The 21,225-nt window shown below is 45.1% G+C and overlaps 1 protein-coding gene across 1 annotated transcript in view; it reads left to right on the top strand.

The window, feature by feature from the left end:
• Window positions 1-21,225, top strand: part of LOC147107309 (transcription regulator protein BACH1-like) — a 93,578-nt gene that overhangs the window by 54,050 nt on the left and 18,303 nt on the right. Inside the window, exon 2 of the mRNA XM_086006204.1 lies at window positions 2,023-2,277. Within this exon, the coding sequence (XP_085862330.1) occupies window positions 2,035-2,277 (243 nt within the window). The 5' untranslated portion in view covers window positions 2,023-2,034. The remainder of the gene's footprint in view (window positions 1-2,022; window positions 2,278-21,225) is intronic.

Genomic DNA, 21,225 nt, shown 5'->3' with positions numbered 1-21,225 from the left:
AGAATGAGAGGTGATCTCATTGAAAGTTATAAAATTCTGACAGGACTGGACAGACTAGATGCAGGAAGGATGTTCCCGATGGTCGGGGAGTCCAGAACTAGGGGACACAGTCTAAAGATAAAGGGTAGGCCATTTAGGACAGAAATGAGGAGGAATTTCTTCACCCAGAGAGTGGTCAACCTGTGGAACTCTCACAGCACAGAAGGCGGTGGAGGCCAGTTCATTAAATATATTCAAGAAGGAGTTGGATATATTTCTTAAGGCTAAAGGGATCAAGGGGTATGGGGAGAAAGCAGGGACAGGGTACTGAATTTGGATGATCAGCCATGATCGCATTGAATGGCGGAGCAGGCTCGAGGGGCCTAATGGCCTACTCCTGCTCCTATCTTCTATGTTTCTATGACACTCCTTAAAACTACCTCTTTGACCAAGCTATTGGTCATCTGCCCTAATTTCTTACGTGGCTCGATGTCAAGTCTTTGTCTTGTGCCACCCCTGTGAAGCACCTTGGGACGTTTTACTACGATAAAGGCGCTATATACACGTTGTTGAAGTTTCTGCTTGGTTGGTGCCGGACATACCAGAGTTAATGTTTAAACATACAGAACTGAGAAGCTCCGTGTGAATCAACCAACCCTGTTGCTTAGCAACAGCTTCAAAACAATCGGCTGCAGCTGCAAGCGTCTCTCGCTGAAGCTGTTGCTATAGCTACAGACCTTGCAGTGCTTGACTGGGGGGAAAAAAAAGCAACGAGAACTAAAAAAACATATAGAAAACGGCTCCTGATTTTTGCCGTTAGATCGAGTATTCCGGACATATAACCTCCGGATAAACCAAAGTTTCCTGTAGTTCAGAAACCTCTCACTGGCAGCAGGGTCCGCCCACAAAACGGGCCACCCCCCAGGTGAATTATTCACCATGGCGAGTTTCCGCTAATTGCGCTCGTTTGCAGACCTTCGAGGAGGCTCTAAAAATTAAACTGGATCTTTTGGGCGCAGGGATACTAATAGGAACGTTTTAAAAGCTTTTGAATGTATTTTTTTTTAAATTTACTAAGAAACTGACTACTGTACCCCAATATAATTAGGAAATGGTTCTGCATTTTCAGTCATTTAAAATCGGGTTACTCACAGGTGGTGGATTGACACCGATTAAAAATGCTTTTTTTTGGAATCCCAGTTTCGGCTGTTGATCAAACTGTACCTAGTTACCACTCTTAAATATATCATGGAATATTTTTTTAAGCAACATTTTTTTAAAATTCAGGTTTAAAACGCTGCCCGATTGCACTGGTCCATGCAGATTTTACATTCAGCGATATTCAAATGAAGTTTGAGCAGCAGCTCGAGAACGAATAAAACGCTCTTCAAAACGGCCGCAATTTGCGCCCAAAATGGAAGCTCTACCCTGTAGTGTAAATGCCTCCTGATAGACTGCAAATAAGTGTATGGATTTCACAACTACTTATAGTTCTAGGCTGCTGTGATTGAAGCGACTAAGGAATTGTTTTGTTCTGTGGTTTTGCAAAGATGCACATTGCAGTGACATATCCTGGTTATTTAATGAGTTACCAGGTTGCCTTTACAGTTTGTGTGTGAAGAATTTACATATTTACATGATCCTATGATACATGCACGTTAATAGTAGGTTAAGATTTCACCTCCACCTATGCAGCATACAAACCCTTTGAATAGACAACTTAAGGAAATTGATTGTAAATCAGATTGCAGTAGGTTAAAAATATAACCAGAGACATAAAACCTATTAAAAGCAAACTTATTTTTTTATAGTTGAGCTTGCATTTTAGTTTTTGTGGTGTTGTCCTTGATGTTTGGAGAGATTTTGAGTCTCCTACCTTTTTGAGCCACAAAGGAAACTGAAAATTATACTGCAAGTGACCAACAAATATAAAGTTAGAAGATTTTTAAGTTCCTTCCTGAATGTTGGATTAATCTGATTTATAAAACTGAAACTTATCTGTGGCACAAGTCATGTAACGTGTTTGTATTTCTGTTTTCCCAGGTATGAGACAGAATGTCGGTAAGAGAAAAGAGCAACACTTTGGTTTATTCCTACGAGTCCTCCGTGCACAGTACCAGTGTTCTACTGAGCCTCAATGATCAAAGGAAGCAAGACCTCCTTTGTGACGTGACTGTGGTTGTCGAAAACAAGTCCTTTCGTGCTCATCGTTCTGTGCTTGCAGCCTGCAGTGATTATTTTCTGTCAACAGTGGCATGGAAAAAAGATCTTGACATGCTTGTTACACTTCCTGAGGAGGTAAAGTGAGGAGTGAATGGGATTCATGTGATACTGTTCTAATAATTTTGTTAGATGGTTCCCTGCATGAACATTTTCTGTGCACCTTTCCATCAGTGCTAACTTCATTTGTTCAGAAATACCGGAGTTGATTTTGTTGGCCTTTGCCTCGGGAACTGAGCATTCTGCGGGCCATGAAAAAGGGATGGAGACCTGAATTACTTGGCTTGCGCCCCTTTGACACTGCCCTGGGATCCCCATGGCTATCCTGTGGAGGCAAGAGTATGGCCTGCACCTGCAGCAGCTACAGGCCAGACAGGACCATGCTAATGAGGTGGGAGCTTGTATTCCTGGCCTCCTGCTTTTTCGGGATGCTGTATTTGTTAGTTGCCCAAGCATAGAAAAAGCTGGTAATGTGCCTGACCCTGAACCCCCGATGACTGGAGGGCTGGCTACTATTTCAATTCTGTGCGTCTACCCCCCACCTGCACCTAGTTACCACTCTTAAATACATCAAGGAATCATTTTTAAATTCAGAATTGTAAAACCATATGTGTTTCTGTATTTTATTAATTGCCAGAGAGTTAAGGACTTTATCATTTAAGATCACTTTTGTCAGTGGTAGTTAGTTGCAGAAATTCATGGGTTCCATTAGTGTTATGTTCTTGAGTCTGACTTCAAGAAATATGGAAACTAGAGATTAACTGGTTGCTTTCTACAACTCATTGCAATGTTTGGGAGGGTGAGAAGGAAACTGCTTTACTTCGGTTGTAAATTTAGTGTAATTATTTTACTGTGATTTTCATTTAAGCTTGAACAGTTTAAACACAGCTTTCATTTATTATGTCCTTTGCGATTTTTGTCCATCGTCAATTTTCCATAGTGTATGGTGAGTAATATCCTTGGCACAGCAACAGTTGTTTCCTTGCGTCATTGTGGTAAACCACTGTCGTTCACGGTGTTCACTGTTGTTGTTGTTGTCGTTCACTCTTGTTTCACTGTTATACCTGACTATGCCTCAGCTGACTCCGCCCTTGGCTACCTGGTATAAGGACGGCTGCACGGCAGCTCTCTGCCATTCGGTCGTCCACTAGAGGCATAGTCCTGATCTGTTTGTAGTTGCATTCAGTAGTTAATAAAAGCCTGTTGTTCTGAACTCTACTCATCGATAGCGCATCAGTCATTTTCTATTTTGAAGATGTTCTTTTGGAAATTGTGAATTTTCCCTGTTTTGGGGGCATAACTGCATCGTTGTACCAAACGGAATATGGTGCTCAGACATTAGCAAAATACTGCGGATGCTGGAAATCTGAAATAACAACAGGAAATGCTGGAAACACGCAGCAGGTCAGGCAGCATCTGTGGAGAGAGAGAGAGTTAACGTTTCAGGTCTGGGACCCTTTGTCAGAACTGGAAAAAGTTAGAGATGTAACAGATCTTAAGCAGGTGCAGAGGCGGGGAAAGCGGGGGAGAGGAGGAGAGAACAAAAGGGACGGTCTGTGATTGGGTGGAAGGCAGGAGAGATTAAATGTTGTGAATGGGGATGGCAGAATCATCTCTGCTGCCACCTGAAAAGATAGGGGCAGGGGTTATAGTCTGAAATTGTTCAACTCAATGTTGAGCCCAGAAGGCTGTGACGTGCCTAATAGAAAGATGAGGTGCTGTTCCTCGAGCTTGTGTTGAGCTTCATTGGAACAGTGTAAGAGGCCGAGGATGGAGAGGTCAGAGTGGGAATGGAGCGGAAAATTAAAGTGACAAGCGACCGGAAGCTCGGGGTCACCCTTGCGGACTGAACGGAGGTGTTCCGCAAAGCAGGTGAGAGATCTGGAGGGAGCGGCTTAATAAACCCTGGGGGGACTGGTTCCTGGGTTCGCCCTGACTGGAAAGCGCAGTGTAAGTGCCAAACATAAAGGCACGGTGGGTGGCCGGCCAAAAAAAAATGTTGTTTTTATTATTATTTATTTTCGGCCACCGGTCGCAGCGTCCATGCCGCGATCGCTCAGCCCGAGTGCCTCTGCTTGACCGCACGGCAATCCTGCTCCCAGGTGGCCCAGAAATCTACAATGAAACCGGCAGAGCTCACAGCGTGGGGCCCTTCCCTTTAATGCAGGGAAGAGCCCCTGCAACGCGACAGCGCCATGCGTGGCCCCACGTGGAGCTGCTGAGCACATCGCCCCAGATCGGGACATTCCCCGCCTCTTGTGCTCCGAGGCAGGCGGAGTGCTTGATTTAGCTCCACTTCCCTCATGGAGCAAAAAGAGGGAATTTAACAAATGTTTGAAAAAGTTAGTGCTTGGCGCTAACTTTCCAAACATTTTTCACTTAGCGCCCCAAACAGCCCTCGGGGTGAATTTCTCCCCCTATATGTTTAATTGTATAAAATCGTAATTGTTTTAAACCCCTCCATGATCTCGCCCCTCCCTATCTCTGAAATTTCCTCCAGCCCCACAACCCTCTGCGATATCTGCGCTCCTCCAATTCTGGCCTCTTGAGCATCCCCTGGTTTTAATCGCTCCACTATTGATGGCTGCGCCTTTAGTTGCCAAGGCCCTAAGCTCTGGAATTCCCTCCCTAAACCTCTCTACCTCTCGTTCCTCGACACTTCTTAAAACCTATCTCTTTCATCTGCCCTAGTATCTCCTTGTGGCTCGGTTTCCAATGTTGTTTGAGAACGCTCCTGTGAAGCACTTTGGGATGATTTACTACGTTAAAGGCGCTACATAACTACTTGTTTTGTTTTACAGAGGGGCCGTGGAATGTTTATAACACGGGAGGGGGGCCTCGGAAACAAAAAGGTTGAGAACCCCTGCTCTGGATTACATAACTACAGTACAACACCACTGTACCCTGTTGGCTGTAAGGGTCCTGTGCTTTATGCCCACTCATCTAAGTTCCCAGTGGGAATGGGCCCACAGCACAAAACTGGCCCTAATTTGCAATCTCAGAGGGCGCATGACAACTGATGTGAGAAATGGGAAAAGGGGGAAAGAGTGCGCTCTTGTGAATTTGCTACTAAAGCACTTTGTTAGGGTAGAGTTGAGAAAGCTTTACTCTGCAGCTAACCTGCACTATACCTAATTTGGGGGAGTAATTAATGCTATCATTGGGTGCCTTAAAAAGATAAATATTCACTTTCCTAATGATCAGCATAAATTCATCAAAATATTGGCAGACAATCCCTTTATTGGAAATAACCATGCTACCAATGCCAAGCTTAGCCCATAAAATTAAATCTGTAATCGTCAAATCTGTTAAGTGTGAAGAATTCAGTTTATAAAAAAAAATATTCACAGTTGTACTAATTTCAGCCTTTGCTAAAGGAGATAACTTGAAGGTTCCAACTGAATGCTTGCTTAAATAAGAATATTTGAATCTGACTGTACCAAGTAGAGCTGTAGAAAAAAATATTTTTTGAATTCTTTCAAATTTAGCCTTGTGCAGTGAGGTACTGAAGGCTTTATTTTTTTTTTTTAGAACGTTTCTCATTAATGTGTGCTAGTTTCTCTTGGAAAGATGTGGGAATTTGGAGACGAACCAGCCTTGTACCTTAGTGATTTGGACTTTCAGAAGGCTTTCGATAAGGTCCTGCATAAGAGATTAGCGTGTAAAGTTAAGGCACATGGGATTGGGGGCAAGGTACTGACTTGGATAGAAAACTGGTTGGCAGACAGGGAGCAAAGAGTTGGAATAAACGGGTCTTTTTCCGAGTGGAAGGCAGTGACTAGTGGGGTACCGCAGGGATCGGTGCTAGGACCCCAGTTATTCACAATATATATTAATGATCTCGATGAGGGAACTAGATGTAATATCTCCAAGTTTGCAGATGACACAAAGCTGTGTGGGCGTGTATGCTGTGAGGAGGATGCCGAGAAACTCCAGTACGATTTGGACAGATTGGGCAGATGCAGTATAATGTGGATTAATGCGAGGTTATCCACTTTGGTGGCAAAAACAGGAAGGCAGATTATTACCTGAACGGCAATAGATTGGGAAAAGGGGATGTGCAACGAGACCTGGGTGTCCTTGTGCACCAGTCGCTGAAGGTAAGCATGTAGGTGCAGCAGGCGGTTAAGAAGGCAAATGGTATGTTGGCCTTCATAGCGAGAGTGTTTGAGTACAGGAACAAGGATGTCTTGCTGCAGTTGTACAGGGCCTTGGTGAGACCACACCTTGAGTATTGTGTGCAGTTTTGGTCGCCTTATCTGAGGAAGGATGTTCTTGCCATGGAGGGAGTGCAGCGAAGATTCACCAGACTGATACCTGGGATGGCAGGAATGACGTATGAGGAGAGATTGGGTCGATTAGGCTTACATTTGCTGGAGTTTAGAAGAATGAGAGGGGATCTCATTGAAACTTATAAAATTCTGACAGGACTGGACAGACTAGATGCAGGAAGGCTGTTCCCGATGGTCGGGGAGTCCAGAACCAGGGGTCACAGTCTTAAGGATAAGGGGTAAGCCATTTAGGACTGAGATGAGGAGGAATTTCTTCACCCAGAGAGTGGTGAACCTGTGGAATTCTCTGCCACACAGGGCAGTTGAGGCCAATTTATTAAATATATTCAAGAAGGAGTTAGATATATTTCTTAAGGCTAAGGGGATCAAGGGATATGGCAGGGACAGGGTACTGAATTTGGATGATCAGCCATGATCGCATTGAATGGTGGAGCAGGCTCGAGGGGCCGAATGGCCTACTCCTGCTCCTATCTATGTTTCTGTTTCTATGATTGGTCAAACCAGTAGCAAGCTCTGTGGTGTGGTCTAAGTATGTTCTGATTCTCATTGAAAAATCACCGGTCTTCTGAAGTAATTTACCACCTGATATTTATCAACATGTTTTGTGAAGTCTGTTTAATTGGAGATTATTTGCATGGTTTTGAGGGAAAGAAGACTTTGCCAATAATGTGCCTGCATTAATTATAATGGCCTGGATTTTGTGTTCAGCGGTGAACGAACAGCACTTGCTGTTCATTACACTTACAGCTGCCCTCCGACTTTGTGGGCTTTTGCTCAGCAACTTACGGTAATTAAAGAACCATTTCAGCGTGGTGCCCTCTACAGGGGATCGGGGACCTGCGTGAACAGGACAAGCTTACAGCCTGTTTCTTCAATCAATACGTTTGAAGAATCCTTCCTGAGTCAAGCAGAGTCTAAACTAGGAAATGTAAGTTAGAATATTTAATTCAATGTAAAATCATATACAGAAAGCAAAATAAAGAGAGGGAACAAAAGATGAGATTAAGAGAGAGATAAAAGAGACAAAGAAAAAGTTTTCAAAAAAATTTAAATTTAAATTTAAAAAAAAATCTCCAACAATAATTAAATTCTGATGGAAAGAGATGCCACGCTTATAAACGTACATTTTCAGTGTTGTTTGGCCGTAATTCAGCTGATCACACTGTTAATTCACTTACACCTGATTGGACAAGCCCTAACTTTTTCTGGCGTGGTTAGTGGGTAAATACCGCAACTTCATATTTTTGAATGTCTGAGGAAGGATGTTCTTGCCATGGAGGGAGTGCAGCGAAGATTCACCAGACTGATACCTGGATGGCAGGAATGACATATGGAGAGAGATTGGGTCGATTAGGCTTGTATTTGCTGGAGTTTAGAAGAATGAGAGGGGATCTCATTGAAACTTATACAATTCTAACCGGACTAGACAGACTAGATGCAGGAAGGATGTTCCCGATGGTCGGGGGAGTCCAGAACCAGGGGTCACAGTCTAAGGATAAGGGGTAAGCCATTTAGGACTGAGATGAGGAGGAATTTCTTCACCCAGAGAGTGGTGAACCTGTGGAATTCTCTACCACAGAAGGCAGTTGAGGACAATTCATTAAATATATTCAAGAAGGAGTTGGACATATTTCTTGAGGCAAAAGGGATCAAGGGATATGGGGAGAAAGCAGGGACAGGGTATTGAGTTTGGATGATCAGCCATGATCTCATTAAATGGCGGAGCAGGCTCGAGGGGCCGAAAGGCCGACTCCTGCTCCCATCTTCTATGTTTCTATGTCTTTGCACCGGTGTTGCGAAGCTTGTGGAGGAGCGGAGCAACTCGGACAGAAACGTCCTGATTTTCGCATTTAACTGCGCATGCGAGTGCGCTGGAAGCTGCTGTCCGATTTACTTTTCAATAATGGTGAGTGCTTTAATAACCGTTTACCGAGGGGGAAGCTTCAGATCTGAGCGTGGCTCCCGATCCCCCCAATACACACATTCAAAATCCAGGCCCAAGCCTAGTGTTGTGCTGTACATTTTCAGTCTATGTGCTGACCATGTTGCTAGGGTGTTGTCCAGTGGAAAGGATCTCTCTTCAGCAGGTTGAGGATCTGTTGGAGGCTACAAGAAACCACCCTATCGTGGTTCTGGGAGGGAGGGGAAGGGGTGAGAGCAGAAGTGCAGGAAATAGAACGGACACGGTCAAGGGCCATGTCAACCACGGTAGAGGGGAATCCTCGGTTGAGGGAAAAGGAAGACATGTCGGAAGCACTAGTATGGAAGGTGGCATCGTCGGAACAGACGCGGCGGAGACTGAGAAACTGGGAGAATGGAATAGAGTCCTTACAGGAAGCGGGGTGGGAGGAAGTGTAGTCCAGGTAACTGTGGGAGTCGGTGGGCTTGTAGTGGATGTTTGTTGAAAGCCGATCGCCAGAAATGGAGACGGAGAAGTCAAGGAAGGGAAGGGAAGAGTCGGAGATGGACCATGTGAAGGTGAGGGAAGGGTGGAAATTGGAAGTAAAGTGAATGAACTTATCTAGTTCAGGGCGAGAACAGGAAACAGCACCAATACAGTCATCGATGTACCGGAACAAGAGGTGAGGGAGGGGACCTGAGTAGGACTGGAACAAAGAATGTTCCACATATCCCATGAACAGGCAGGCATAGCTAGGTCCCATGCGGGTTCCCATAGCAACACCTTTAATTTGGAGGAAGTGAGTGGAGTCAAAGGAGAAGTTGTTCAATGTGAGAACAAGTTCAGCCAGGCAGAGGAGGGTGGTGGTGGATGGGGACTGGTTGGGCCTCTGTTCAAGGAAGAAACGGAGCGCCCAAAGGCTGTCCTGGTGGGGGATGGAGGTGTAGAGGGATTGGACGTCCATAGTGAAAAGGAGACGGTTGGGGCCAGGGAACTGGAAACTGTTAAAGTGACGGAGGGCGTCGGAAGGGTCGTGAATGTAGGTGGGAAGAGACTGGACAAGGGGAGAAAACATAGAGTCGAGATAGGAAGAGATAAGTTCCGTGGGGCAAGAACAGGCTGAAACGATGGGTCTACCAGGGCAGTCCAATTTGTGGATCTTGGGAAGGAGGTAGAAGCAGGCTGTGCGGGGTTGGGGGACGAGGAGGTTGGCGGCCATGGAGGGAAGATCTCCAGAGGAGATGAGGTCAGTGACACACTTGGAAACAACGGCTTGATGTTTGCTCGTGGGGTCATGGTCTAGGCGGAGGTAGGAGGTGGTGTTGGAGAGTTGGCGTTCAACTTCTGCACGGTAGAGGTCGGTTCGCCAAACAACAACAGCACCACCCTTATCAGCAGGTTTAATAATGTTAGGGTTGGATTGGAGAGAACGGAGTGCTGCAAGTTCAGAGGGAGGTAGGTTGGAGTGAGAGAGGGGAGCAGAGAAATGGAGATGGCTGATGTCACGTTGGCAGTTAGCAATGAAAAGATCTAGAGAGGTTAAGAGGCCAGAGGGAGGGGTCCAAGTAGAATGATCAGCCGTGCGGGGGGGAAGACTCCTGGCCAGAGAAGTGGGCACGGAGACGAAGGCGACGGAAGAAGAGCTCAGCATCGTGCCGAGCTCGAAATTCATTGAGATGGGGGCGTAAGGGGATGAAGCTCAGGCCTTTGCTGAGGACTGATTGTTCGGGGTCAGAGAAGGGAAGGTCAGAGGGGATAGTGAAAACACGGCAGGGGGTGAGATTGGAAGAAGGGATGGGATCAGAGGAAAGTAACGGGGAAGAAGGTTCTGGGGGGGGCGTTGGTGTCCACGAGTTGATGAAGCTTGCTAACCCCTGTCTCTGCACCTGCTTAATATCTATTACATCTCCAGCTTTTTCCAGTTCTGACCTGAAACGTTAACTCTGTTTCTCTCTCCACGGATGCTGCCTGGCCTGCTGAGTATTTCCAGCATTTTCTGTTGTTATTTCAGATTTCCAGCAGCCGCAGTATTTTGCTATTCTATCTATTCGTAAATGTTTGTTCATCCTCCAATTAAAAAGGACTCTACATTCAAACCGTGGGGCACTGTTCCTTTTAAAATTTCTAATAAGTGGAAAAGAAAAGTTACAAAAACATCATGCATGGTTCTTGTGGATCTTTCTGACATGGTGTGTTTGAGTTTTGAATGTGTATTGGACTTTGAGCTAAATTGGCAGGGGGTTGGGCACCAGCATATAGAAGTAGAAAAGAGGAATAAGGCGCATAAAGGAGGGGAGAGTGTTGGATGGTACTAGAGAAGGAAGAAGTACCATATTAGATAGGAGCAGACTAAGAAGGACTACGAGGAATACAAACTCGGGTTCGGAATGCATATATATAAACGTGCAAAGTGTGGTGAATAAGGTTGTTGAGTTACAAGCACAATTAGCCGTGTAGGAATATGATGTAGTGGCAATAACGGAAACATGGCTTAAAAATGGTGAGAACTGGGTGCTTAATATTCATGGATACAAGGTGTTCAGAAAAGATAGGGAAGAAAAAAGGGAGGTGGGGTGGCAGTGCTGATTAGGGAAGACATTGTAGTGTTGGAAAGAGGATGTCTTGAGGGGGCAAGAACAGTATTCTAGCCTTGCCCTGCACCTCTATATATCACCACCGTTGTCCCCAATAGGCCCCATCCTGTCTTTTACTACCCGCTTACTATTTACATGCCAGTAGAAATTTGTGTTCCATTTTATGTTAACTGCCATTCTATTCTCATATTCTCTCTTTGCCAGTTAGAGTTGAGAAGCAAAAAGGGTATGATCACGCTATTGGTATTCTATAGGCTTCCAAGTAGTGAGAGAGAGATAGAGGAGCAAATCTGCAGGGAAATCAGAGATGTGCAAGAGCTATAGAGTGATGATATTGGAGGACATTAATTACCCAAATATCGATTGGGATAATGCTAGGGTAAAGGGAAAGGAGGGGGAGGAATTTCTGAAATGTGTTTAGGAGAACTTCCTTGACCAATATGTTCTTGGCACAACTAGGAAGGAGGCATTGCTGGATCTGGTGCTGGGGAATGAGGTGGGCCAGGTCGACCAAATGTCTGTGGGAGAACACTTGGGTACGAGTGATCATCGTATCATAAGATTTAGATTAGTAATGGAGAAGAGCAAGGAACAATCTAGAGCGGAACTTCTAAATTAGAAGAAGGCTAACTTCAATGGGATGTGAAAGGATCTAGCCAGGGTGAAATGGAACTAAAGACTGACCGGATACAATGGGTGATCTTTAAGGAGGAGATGTTTCAGGTACAGGCTAGGTACATTCCAACAAGAGGGAAGGGTAGGAGAACCAAAGCAAGGGCTCCTTGGATGGTGAGGGAGATGGAGAAGATGATGAAACAAAAAAGGAGGGTGTATGATGCATGTCAGGTGAATTCTTCAAGGGAGAACCAGACCAAATACAAGTTGAGAGGGGAAGTGAAGAGGAAAATAAGACTGGCAAAGAGAGAAGATGGGAATAGAATGGCAGTTAACATAAAATGGAACCCAAAAATCTTTTACCGGCATGTAAATAGTAAGCGGGGTGGGGCCTATTCGGGACAAAAGGTGATTTATATAGAGGCGCAGGGCAAGGCTAGAATACTTGAGTACTCTGGATCGATGTTTACTAAGGAAGAGGATGCTGACAAAATATCGGTAGAAGCGGAGATGGTAGAGGTAATGGATGGGGTGAAAATTGATGGGCAGCATGTACTGGAAAGGCTGGATATGCTTTGTGGATAAGTCACCTGGTCCGGATGGCTTGCATCCCAGGTTGCTAAGGGAAGTGGGGGTGGAGATAGCGGAAGGGCTTGCCATAATTTTCCAATCTTCCCTAGATATGGGGGGTGGTGCTAGAGGATTGGAAAGTGGCAAATGTGACACCCTTGTTCAAGAAAGGATGTAAGGACAATCCTAGTAACTACAGGCCGGTCAGTTTAACATCCGTGGTGGGTAAGGTTTTAGAAACTATAATCACAGAAAAAATGAATAGGCACTTGGAGAGGTTTAAGTTAATTAAGGAGAGCCAGCACGGATTTGTAAAAAGGCAGATCGTGTTTGACTAATTGAATTTTTTGATGAAGCAACTGAGAAGGTTGATGAAGGGAATGCAGTGGATGTTGTCTATATGGATTTTAAGAAAACGTTTGACAAAGTACCACATAAAAGGCTGGTTAACAAAATTTTCCAACTGGAGGATGGTAGACAGTGGTGTTCCTCAAGGGTCAGTGCTAGGACCACTGCTTTTTTTGATATGACTTGGATATTGGAATACAGAGTAAAATTTCAAAATTTGCCGAGGTGTGGCAAACCATGAGGTGGATACCAATCGACTGCAACAGGACATAGATAGACTAGCAGAATGGGCAGACAAGTGGCAGATGAAATTTAATAGAGAAGTGTGAGGTGATGCATTTTGGCAGAAGGGATGGGATGAGTCAATATAGACTTAATGGCACAGTTCTAAAGAGTGTGCAGGGACAGAAGGACCTAGGGGTTCATGTGCATAGATCTTTGAAGGTGGCAGGACATATTGAGAGAGTAGTTAGCAAAGCATATGGGATCTTGGGCTTCATAAATAGAGGCATTGAGTACAAAAGCAGGGAAGTTATGTTGAACCTTTATAAAGCGCTGGTTAGGCCACAACTGGAGTATTGCATCCAGTTCTGGTCACCACACTTTAGGAAGGATGTGAAAGTCCTCGAGAGGGTGCAGAGGAGATTTAGCAGAATGGTTCCGGGGCTGAGGGATTTTAGCTACAAGGTTAGGTTGGAGAAGCTGGGGTTGTTCTCCTTGGAGCAAAAGAGGTTGAGGGGAGATTTGTTAGAGGTGTACAAGACTATGACGGGTTTGGATAGGCTAGACAGAAAGGCTGTTCCCACTAGCTGATGGAACAAGGACTAGAGGACACAGGTTTAAGGTTTTGGGCAAGAGATACAGCGGGATGTGAGGAGGAAATTTTTTACGCAGCAGGTGGTGAGGACCTGGAACTCGCTGCTGACAAGGAGTGGCGACGATCAATGATTTCAAGGGGAGACTGGATAGGCACTTGAGGGAAATAAACTTGCAGGGCTCCGGGGATAGAGCGGGAGAATGGGACTGACTGGATTGCTCTACAGAGAGCTGGCACGGACTCGATGGACCGAATGGCCCCCTTCTATCCCATAATGACTGACTCAGTCGGGTTTTTTTTAAACCGAAAGCCGAGGGCAGTCAGACCCAGAAAAGGCTGTTTGGAAAGTCCTTGGAGATTACTTTAAGTCAAACAAGACGACCACTGACTTGGGAAGCCTAGTTTGTTCATTATTTTGCATTAAGCAAAGACAAATTGCACTTTGAACTCTGAATCTGATCATAACTGTTGCTCTGTATGTTCACTTACTATAAAATAAAGTAGTTTAACGATTTGGTATTTAGCCTCGTCTCCAAGTGTTTACTCTGTCGCCTTGAAGAAATTGATGAGACACCTGCAAGAGGCCTGCAAATAGAGTTCAGATCATAAGGGGATGCTATTGTTATACCCTTGGTCTATGCCATCACATAGTTCAATATTGGGCAATACGGGCACCCCTAAACATAAATGGGTGGAATTTCCTGTATATTTGCTCCCAGAGACCAGTGCAATCGGGGTGTAAAGCAAATACCCGGCGTTTAAGACTTTCAAAACTCGGGCGTAAGTGTGTTATGCACATAATTACGCTGCGCCCGAATTTGTTCCACTTTGTTATGCCTGTCTGTCAATTTCTGTGTTAATCCCTGTTTATCAATTTCTATGCCCAAACACATCTTGACTCCTTTATAATGGCTCTGCCCCCGGGCTAAAGAGCCATACCCACGATTTTCCTGTAAGTACACTGATTCAAAATGGGTGTAAAATTAATCCCAGAATTTCAAGCGGCGCAGGAACCAGCTATTTTTCTGGTGTTCTATTGCAATTTTTTAAGCATTTTTTTTCTATCCTTACTGACCTTCATTTGTATTTTCCGTTTCTTTGAATGCACTTTTGTGGCATCGATACGAGTCACAAAAATCAAAAAGCCTCCACGATTGTATGTTGTTAAACATGCTGTGCCTAATGTGCATGAATGATGGCTTGAAACCTCAGTTTTTGAACTTAAAGAAGGAATATATAGTGTGCTTTCCACACATTCCTTGGGCCCTGATTTTGTATGCTTGTTTCTGCCGATTTTTTTTTAATGTACCGGTGTATGCTAATCAGATTGACAGGAAGTTTAGGTATAAATTGACATTGACAAATGGGCACGTGAATGGGCAGAATTTTGCATGTAACTTCCTGAATACGTCTCAATTGAAATTCTACCCCAAGATGTCTTATGGAAGCAACTAGCACCACTGTACCCGAGAAAATATCTAAAGCATCAGGTTGGCCTACTGAGAATTAACTAAAAGGAAACTGCTGTGATATTAAACTAAAATCCTGGGCATAAATGTTATTGAAATGCCTACCATAGAATCATAGAATGGTTACAGCACAGAAGGAGGCCATTCGGCCCGTCGAGCCCGTGCCGGCTCTCTGCAAGAGCACTTCAGCTAGTCCCACTCCCCCACCCTTTCCCCGTAGCCCTGCAAATTATTTCCTTCAGGTACTTATCCAACTCCCTTTTGAAAGCCACGATTGAGTCTGCCTCCACCCCCCTTTCAAGCAGTGCACTCCCGATCTTAACCACTCGCTGCGTAAAAAAAAGTTTTTCCTCATGTCACCTTTGGTTCTTTTGCCAATCACCTTAAATCTGTGTCCTCTGGTTCTCGTCCCTTCCGCCAACAGTTTCTATCTACTCTGTCTAAACCCCTTATGATTTTGAATACCTCTATCAAATCCCCTCTCCACCTTCTCTACTCTAAGGAGAACAACCCCAGCTTCTCTAGTCTATCCACGTAACTGAAGTCACTCATCCCTGCAATCATTCTCGTCAATCTTTTCTGCACCCTCTCTAAGGCCTTCACATCCTTCATAAAGTGTGGTGCCCAGAATTGGACACAAAACTCCAGTTGAGGCCGAACCCGTGTTTTATAAAGGTTCATCATAACATCCTTCCTTTTGTACTCTCTGCCTCTATTTACGAAGCTCAGGATCTCGGATGCTTTAACTGCTTTCTCAACCTGCCCTGTCACTTTCAACGATTTGTGCACATATACCCCCAGGTCTCTCTCTTCATGCACCCACTTTAGAATTGTACCCTTTAGTTTATATTGCCTCTCCTCATTCTTCCTACCAAAATGTATCCCTTCGCACTTTTCTGCATTAAATTTCATCTGCTATGTGTCTGCCCATTCCACCAGCCTGTCTATGTCCTCTTGAAGTCTATCACTATCCTCCTCACTGTTCACTATACTTCCAAGTTTTATCATCTGCAAATTTTGAAATTGTGCCCTGTACACCCAAGTCCAAGTCATTAATATATATCAAGAAAAGCAGTGGCCCTAGTACCGACCCCTGGGGAACACCACTGTATACCTTCCTCCAGTCTGAAAAACAACCGTTCACCACTACTCTCTGTTTCCTGTCACTTAGCCAATTTCGTATCCATGCTGCCACTGTCCCTTTTATTCCATGGGCTTCAACTTTGCTGGCAAGCCTATTATGTGGCACTTTATTAAATGCCTTTTTGAACAAGGGTGTACCATTTGCAATTCTCCAGTCCTCTGGCACTACCCCTGTATCTAAGGAAGATGGGAAGATTATGGCCAGTACCTCCGCGATTTCCTCCTTAACCTCTCTGGGCATCCTAGGATGCATCCCATCTGGCCCTGGTGACTTATCAACCTTAAGTACAGATAGCCTTCCTAGTATCTCCTCTTTATCAATTTTTATATCATCCCGTATCTCCACTACCTCCCCTTTCACTATGACTTTGGCAACATCTTCTTCCTTGGTGAAGACAGATGCAAAGTACTCATTTAGTACCTCAGCCATACCCTCTGCCTTCATGCGTAGGTCTCCATTTTGGTCCCTAATCTGCCCCATCCTTCCTTTTACTACCCATTTACTATTGATATAAGACTTTTGAATTCCCTTTTATGTTAGCTGCCAATCTATTCTCATACTCTCGCTTTGCCCCGTGATGCATGGGGGATAGAAAGTAATTATGGTCTTGCACTTGTAATTCCTGCATAGACTATATGCTGTGGAATAAGACTGTGGGTTCCTTTTGAGAATTATTTTATAGCTAACAGTTTTTGAAGAACAAACCAGTCAGGTGAGATTCAAGAACAGGTTCCAAATTGCTGCTTTTGGACTGATGTCAGTATCCTGTTTGCTGCTTTAAACAACTTTATTAGTGAAGGAACCTGTTCTATAGTTTAGCTTGCTATAAAAATGGCTGGTGTGGTCCATCTTCTGAAGTGACCTGAGATGTCCTGGAATTCCCATGTGCTGTTTGGTAACCATAAAAAGGTTCATTGTTCATCCAGGCGCACTTTCCCACATTACTTTTGTGCATCGAGTTTTCTTTCGGCTCCGAGGGAGCGAGGGCTTGTCTGCAAGAGCAGACTTGTTACTATGAGCATGAGGAAAATGTATGTGGGCTGAGCCCAACTTGTAGCTAGGCTTACCTTGCTGATGAAAAAATCCTATATCTTTTTGTTTGAAACCAAAAGGGGAAGAGGGAGTGCCGTTTTGATTTATGTCCATTGAAGACCTGTCAATGCTTCTCATGAGATTAAGTCGCCTTTTTGAAATATTTTCAAAAGCATGTCTATTGTTGGGAAGTGATTTGCTTTTTATTTTTAGTGTTCCATTTCAGTTTTTTTCCCCTCAACTCTTTGGTCAAATGTGTAATTGGTCACAGCTAGACTTTTGTTTTGCATAATTAAAACTAACTTCTTGAGTGCACTTGACTTGTGGGCAAAATCGATGTGTAATTTAAAAAAAAAAAATTTGTTCATGGAATGTGGGTGTCGTCAGCGTTTATTGCCCGTCCCTAATTGCCCTTGAGAAGGTGGCGGTGAGCCGCCTTCTTGAACCGCTGCAGTCCGTGTGGTGAAGGTGCTCCCACAGTGCTGTTAGGGAGGGAGTTCCAGGATTTTGACCCAGCAACGATGAAGGATCGGCGATATACTTCTAAGTCAGGATGGTGTGTGACTTGGAGGTGGTGGTGTTCCCATGCGCCTGCTGCCCTTGTCCTTCTAGGTGGAAGAGGTCGCGGGTTTGGGAGGTGCTGCCGAAGAAGCCTTGGCGAGTTGCTGCATTGCATCTTGTAGATGGTACACACTGCAGCCACGGTGCGCCGGTGGTGGAGGGAGTGAATGTTCAAGGTGGTGGATGGGGTGCCAATCAAGCGGGCTGCTTTGTCTTGGATGGTGTCGAGCTTCTTGAGTGTTGTTGGAGTTGCACTCATCCAGGCAAGTGGAGAGTTTTTATTCCATCACACTCCTTACTTGTGCCTTGTAGATGGTGGGGAAAGGCTTTGGGGAGTCAGGAGGTGAGACACTCGCCGCAGAATACCCAGCCTCTGACCTGCTCTTGTTGCCACAGTATTTATGTGGCTGGTCCAGTTAAGTTTCTGGTCAATGGTGACCCCCAGGATATTGATGGTGTGAGATTCAGCGATGAGAATGCTGTTGAATGTCAAGGGGCGGTGGTTAGACGCTCACTTGTTGGAGATAGTCATTGCCTGGCACTTGTGTGGCGCGAATGTTACCTGCCACTTATCAGCCCAAGTCTGAATGTCGTCCAGGTCTTGCTGCATGCGGGCATGGACTGCTTCATTACCTGAGGAGTTGTGAATGGCACTGAACACTGTGCAGTCATCAGCGAACATCCCCACTTCTGATCTTATGATGGAGGGAAGGTCATGGATGAAGCAGCTGAAGATGGTTGGGCCTAGGGCACTGCCCTGAGGAACTCCTGCAGCGATGTCCTGGGGCTGTGATGATTGATCTCCAACCACCACAACCATCTTCCTTTGTGCGAGGCATAAGAACATAAGAAATAGGAGCAGGAGTAGGCCAATCGGCCCCTCGAGCCTGCTCCACCATTCAATAAGATCATGGCTGATCTGATCCTAACCTCAAATCTTCTATCACTCTCCATCCACCCGAACCCATGTGATCTCCCGGGAGAGGCGAAAAACCAGATAAAAGACCCAATGGCCAATTTGGGAGAAAAAAATCTGGGAAATTCCTCTCCGACCCATCTAGGCGATCGAAACTCGTCCAGGAGATCACTCTGTCCCTATATTTTCTACAGTACTTACCTTCTGTAAAGGCGATCTCCACCCCAGCCAGGAACAGGAATAAAACCATCTCCTGAAATCTAACACAGAATTAGAACACAGTAGGAGCAGAACCAGACTACACGGCCCCTGGGCCCACTGCACTACCCACAGGGCCATGACCATTCCGAACCTAGACTCATGTCCAATTTCCTGCCCGCTCCCCGTAACCCTTAATTCCCTTTACTTCTAGGAAACTATCTATTTCTGTTTTAAATTTATTTAATGATGTAGCTTCCACAGCTTTCTGGGGCAGCAAATTCCACAAACCTACCACCCTCTGAGTGAAGAAGTTTCTCCTCATCTCAGTTTTGAAAGAGCAGCTCCTTATTCTAAGATTATGCCCCCTAGTTCTAGTTTCACCCATCATTGGGAACATCCTCACCGCATCCACCCGATCAAGCCCCTTCACAATCTTATGTTTCAATAAGATCGCCTCTCATTCTTCTGAACTCCAATGAGTGGAGTCCCAATCTACTCAACCTCTCCTCATATGACCACCCCCTCATCCCCGGGATTAACCGAGTGAACCACCTTTGTACTGACTCGAGAGCAAGTATGTCTTTTCTTAAGTATGGACACCAAAACTGTATGCAGTATTCCAGGTGCGGTCTCACCAATACCTTGTACAACTGCAGCAATACCTCCCAGTTATTATATTCTATCCCCCTAGCAATAAAAGCCAGCATTCCTTTGGCCTTCTTGATCACTTGCTGCACCCGCATACTAACTTTTTGAGTTTCGTGCACCAGGACCCCCAGATCCCTTTGTACTACAGTACTTTCCAGTTTCTTGCCATTAAGATAATAACTTGCTCTATGATTTTTCCTGCCAAAGTGCATAACCTCACACTTTCCAGTATTGTATTCCATCTGCCAAATCTCTGGCCACTTACTTAGCCTGTCTATGTCCCTTTGCAGGTTTTTTATGTCCTCCTCACTCACTACTTTCCGTCCCATCTTTGTATCATCTGCAAACTTTGATATGTTACACTCGGTCCCCTCCTCCAAATCGTTAATATAGATTGTAAAGAGTTGGGGACCCAGCACTGACCCCTGCGGAACACCACTAGTTACTGGTTGCCAGTCTGAGAATGAACCATTTATCCCAACTCTCTGCTTTCTGTTAGATAGCCAATCCTCCACCCATGCCAGAATATTACCCCCAATCCCGTGATTTTTTATCTTGAGCAATAATCTTTTGTGTGGCACCTTGTCAAATGCCTTTTGGAAGTCTAAATACACTACGTCCACTGGTTCCCCTTTATCCACCCTGTATGTCACTTCCTCAAAGAACTCAAGCAAATTTGTCAAACCTGACTTCCCCTTCATGAAACCATGCTGAGTTTGTCCTATTAAATTATGTTTATCCAAATGTCCTGTTACTGTCTCCTTAATAATGGACTCTAACATTTTACCAACCACAGATGTTAGGCTAACAGGTCTATAGTTTCCAGCCTTCTGCCTACTACCCTTTTTAAATAAGGGTGTTACATTCGCAGTTTTCCAATCTGCCGGGACCTTTGCTGAGTCCAGGGAGTTTTGGAAAATTATTACCAATGCATCCACAATCCCTACCGCCACTTCCCTCAAGACCCTAGGATGCAAGCCATCAGGTCCAGGAGATTTATCCGCCTTGAGTCCCATTATTTTACCAAGTACCACTTCCTTAGTGATTTTAATCACTGACTCCAGCCAGTGGAGAGTTTTCCCCCGATTCCCATTGACTTCAGTTTAACTAGGGCTCCTTGATGCCACACTCGGTCAAATGCTGCCTTGATGTCAAGGGCAGCCACTCTCACCTCACCTCTGGAAATCAGCTCTTTTGTCCATGTTTGGACCAAGGCTGTAATGAGGTCGGGAGCTGAGTGGCCCTGGCGGAACCCAAACTCGGCATCAGTGATCAGGTTATTGGTGAGTAAGTGCCGCTTGATAGCACTGACAGCGACACCTTCCATCACTTTGCTGATGATTGAGAGTAGACTGATGAGGCGGTAATTGGCCGGATTGGATTTGTCCTGCTTTTTGTGGACAGGACATACCTGGGCAATTTTCCACATTGTCGGATAGAGGCCAGTGTTAAAGCTGTACTGGAACAGCTTGGCTAGAGGCGCGGCTACTTCTGGAGCTAAGTCTTCAGCACGACAGCCGGGATGTTGTCGGGGCCCACAGCCTTTGCTGTATCCAGTATTCTCAGCCGTTTCTTGATATCACGTGGAGTGAATCGAATTGGCTGAAGACTGGCTTCTGTGATGGCGGGGACCTCGGGAGTAGGCCGATATGGATCATCCACTTGGCACTTCTGGCTGCAGATGGTTGCAAACGCTTCAGCCTTGTCTTTTGCACTCACGTGCTGGGCTCCACCATCATTGAGGATGGGGATATTCATGGAGCCTCCTCCTCCCGTTAGTTGTTTAATGGTCCACCACCATTCACGACTGGATGTGGCAGGACTGCAAAGTTTGATCTGATCTGTTGATTGTGGGATCGCTTAGCCCTGTCTATAGGATGCTGCTTCTGCTTTTTAGCCTGCATGTAGTCCTGTGTTGC

Source organism: Somniosus microcephalus, chromosome 14 (assembly GCF_052327205.1).
Source record: "Somniosus microcephalus isolate GS21.2 chromosome 14, FLI_Smic_1.0, whole genome shotgun sequence".
NCBI classification, from domain to species: Eukaryota; Metazoa; Chordata; class Chondrichthyes; order Squaliformes; family Somniosidae; genus Somniosus; species Somniosus microcephalus.
The sequence above is the reverse complement of the archived record's forward strand: the minus strand, read 5'-3'. Positions and strand labels throughout refer to the sequence as shown.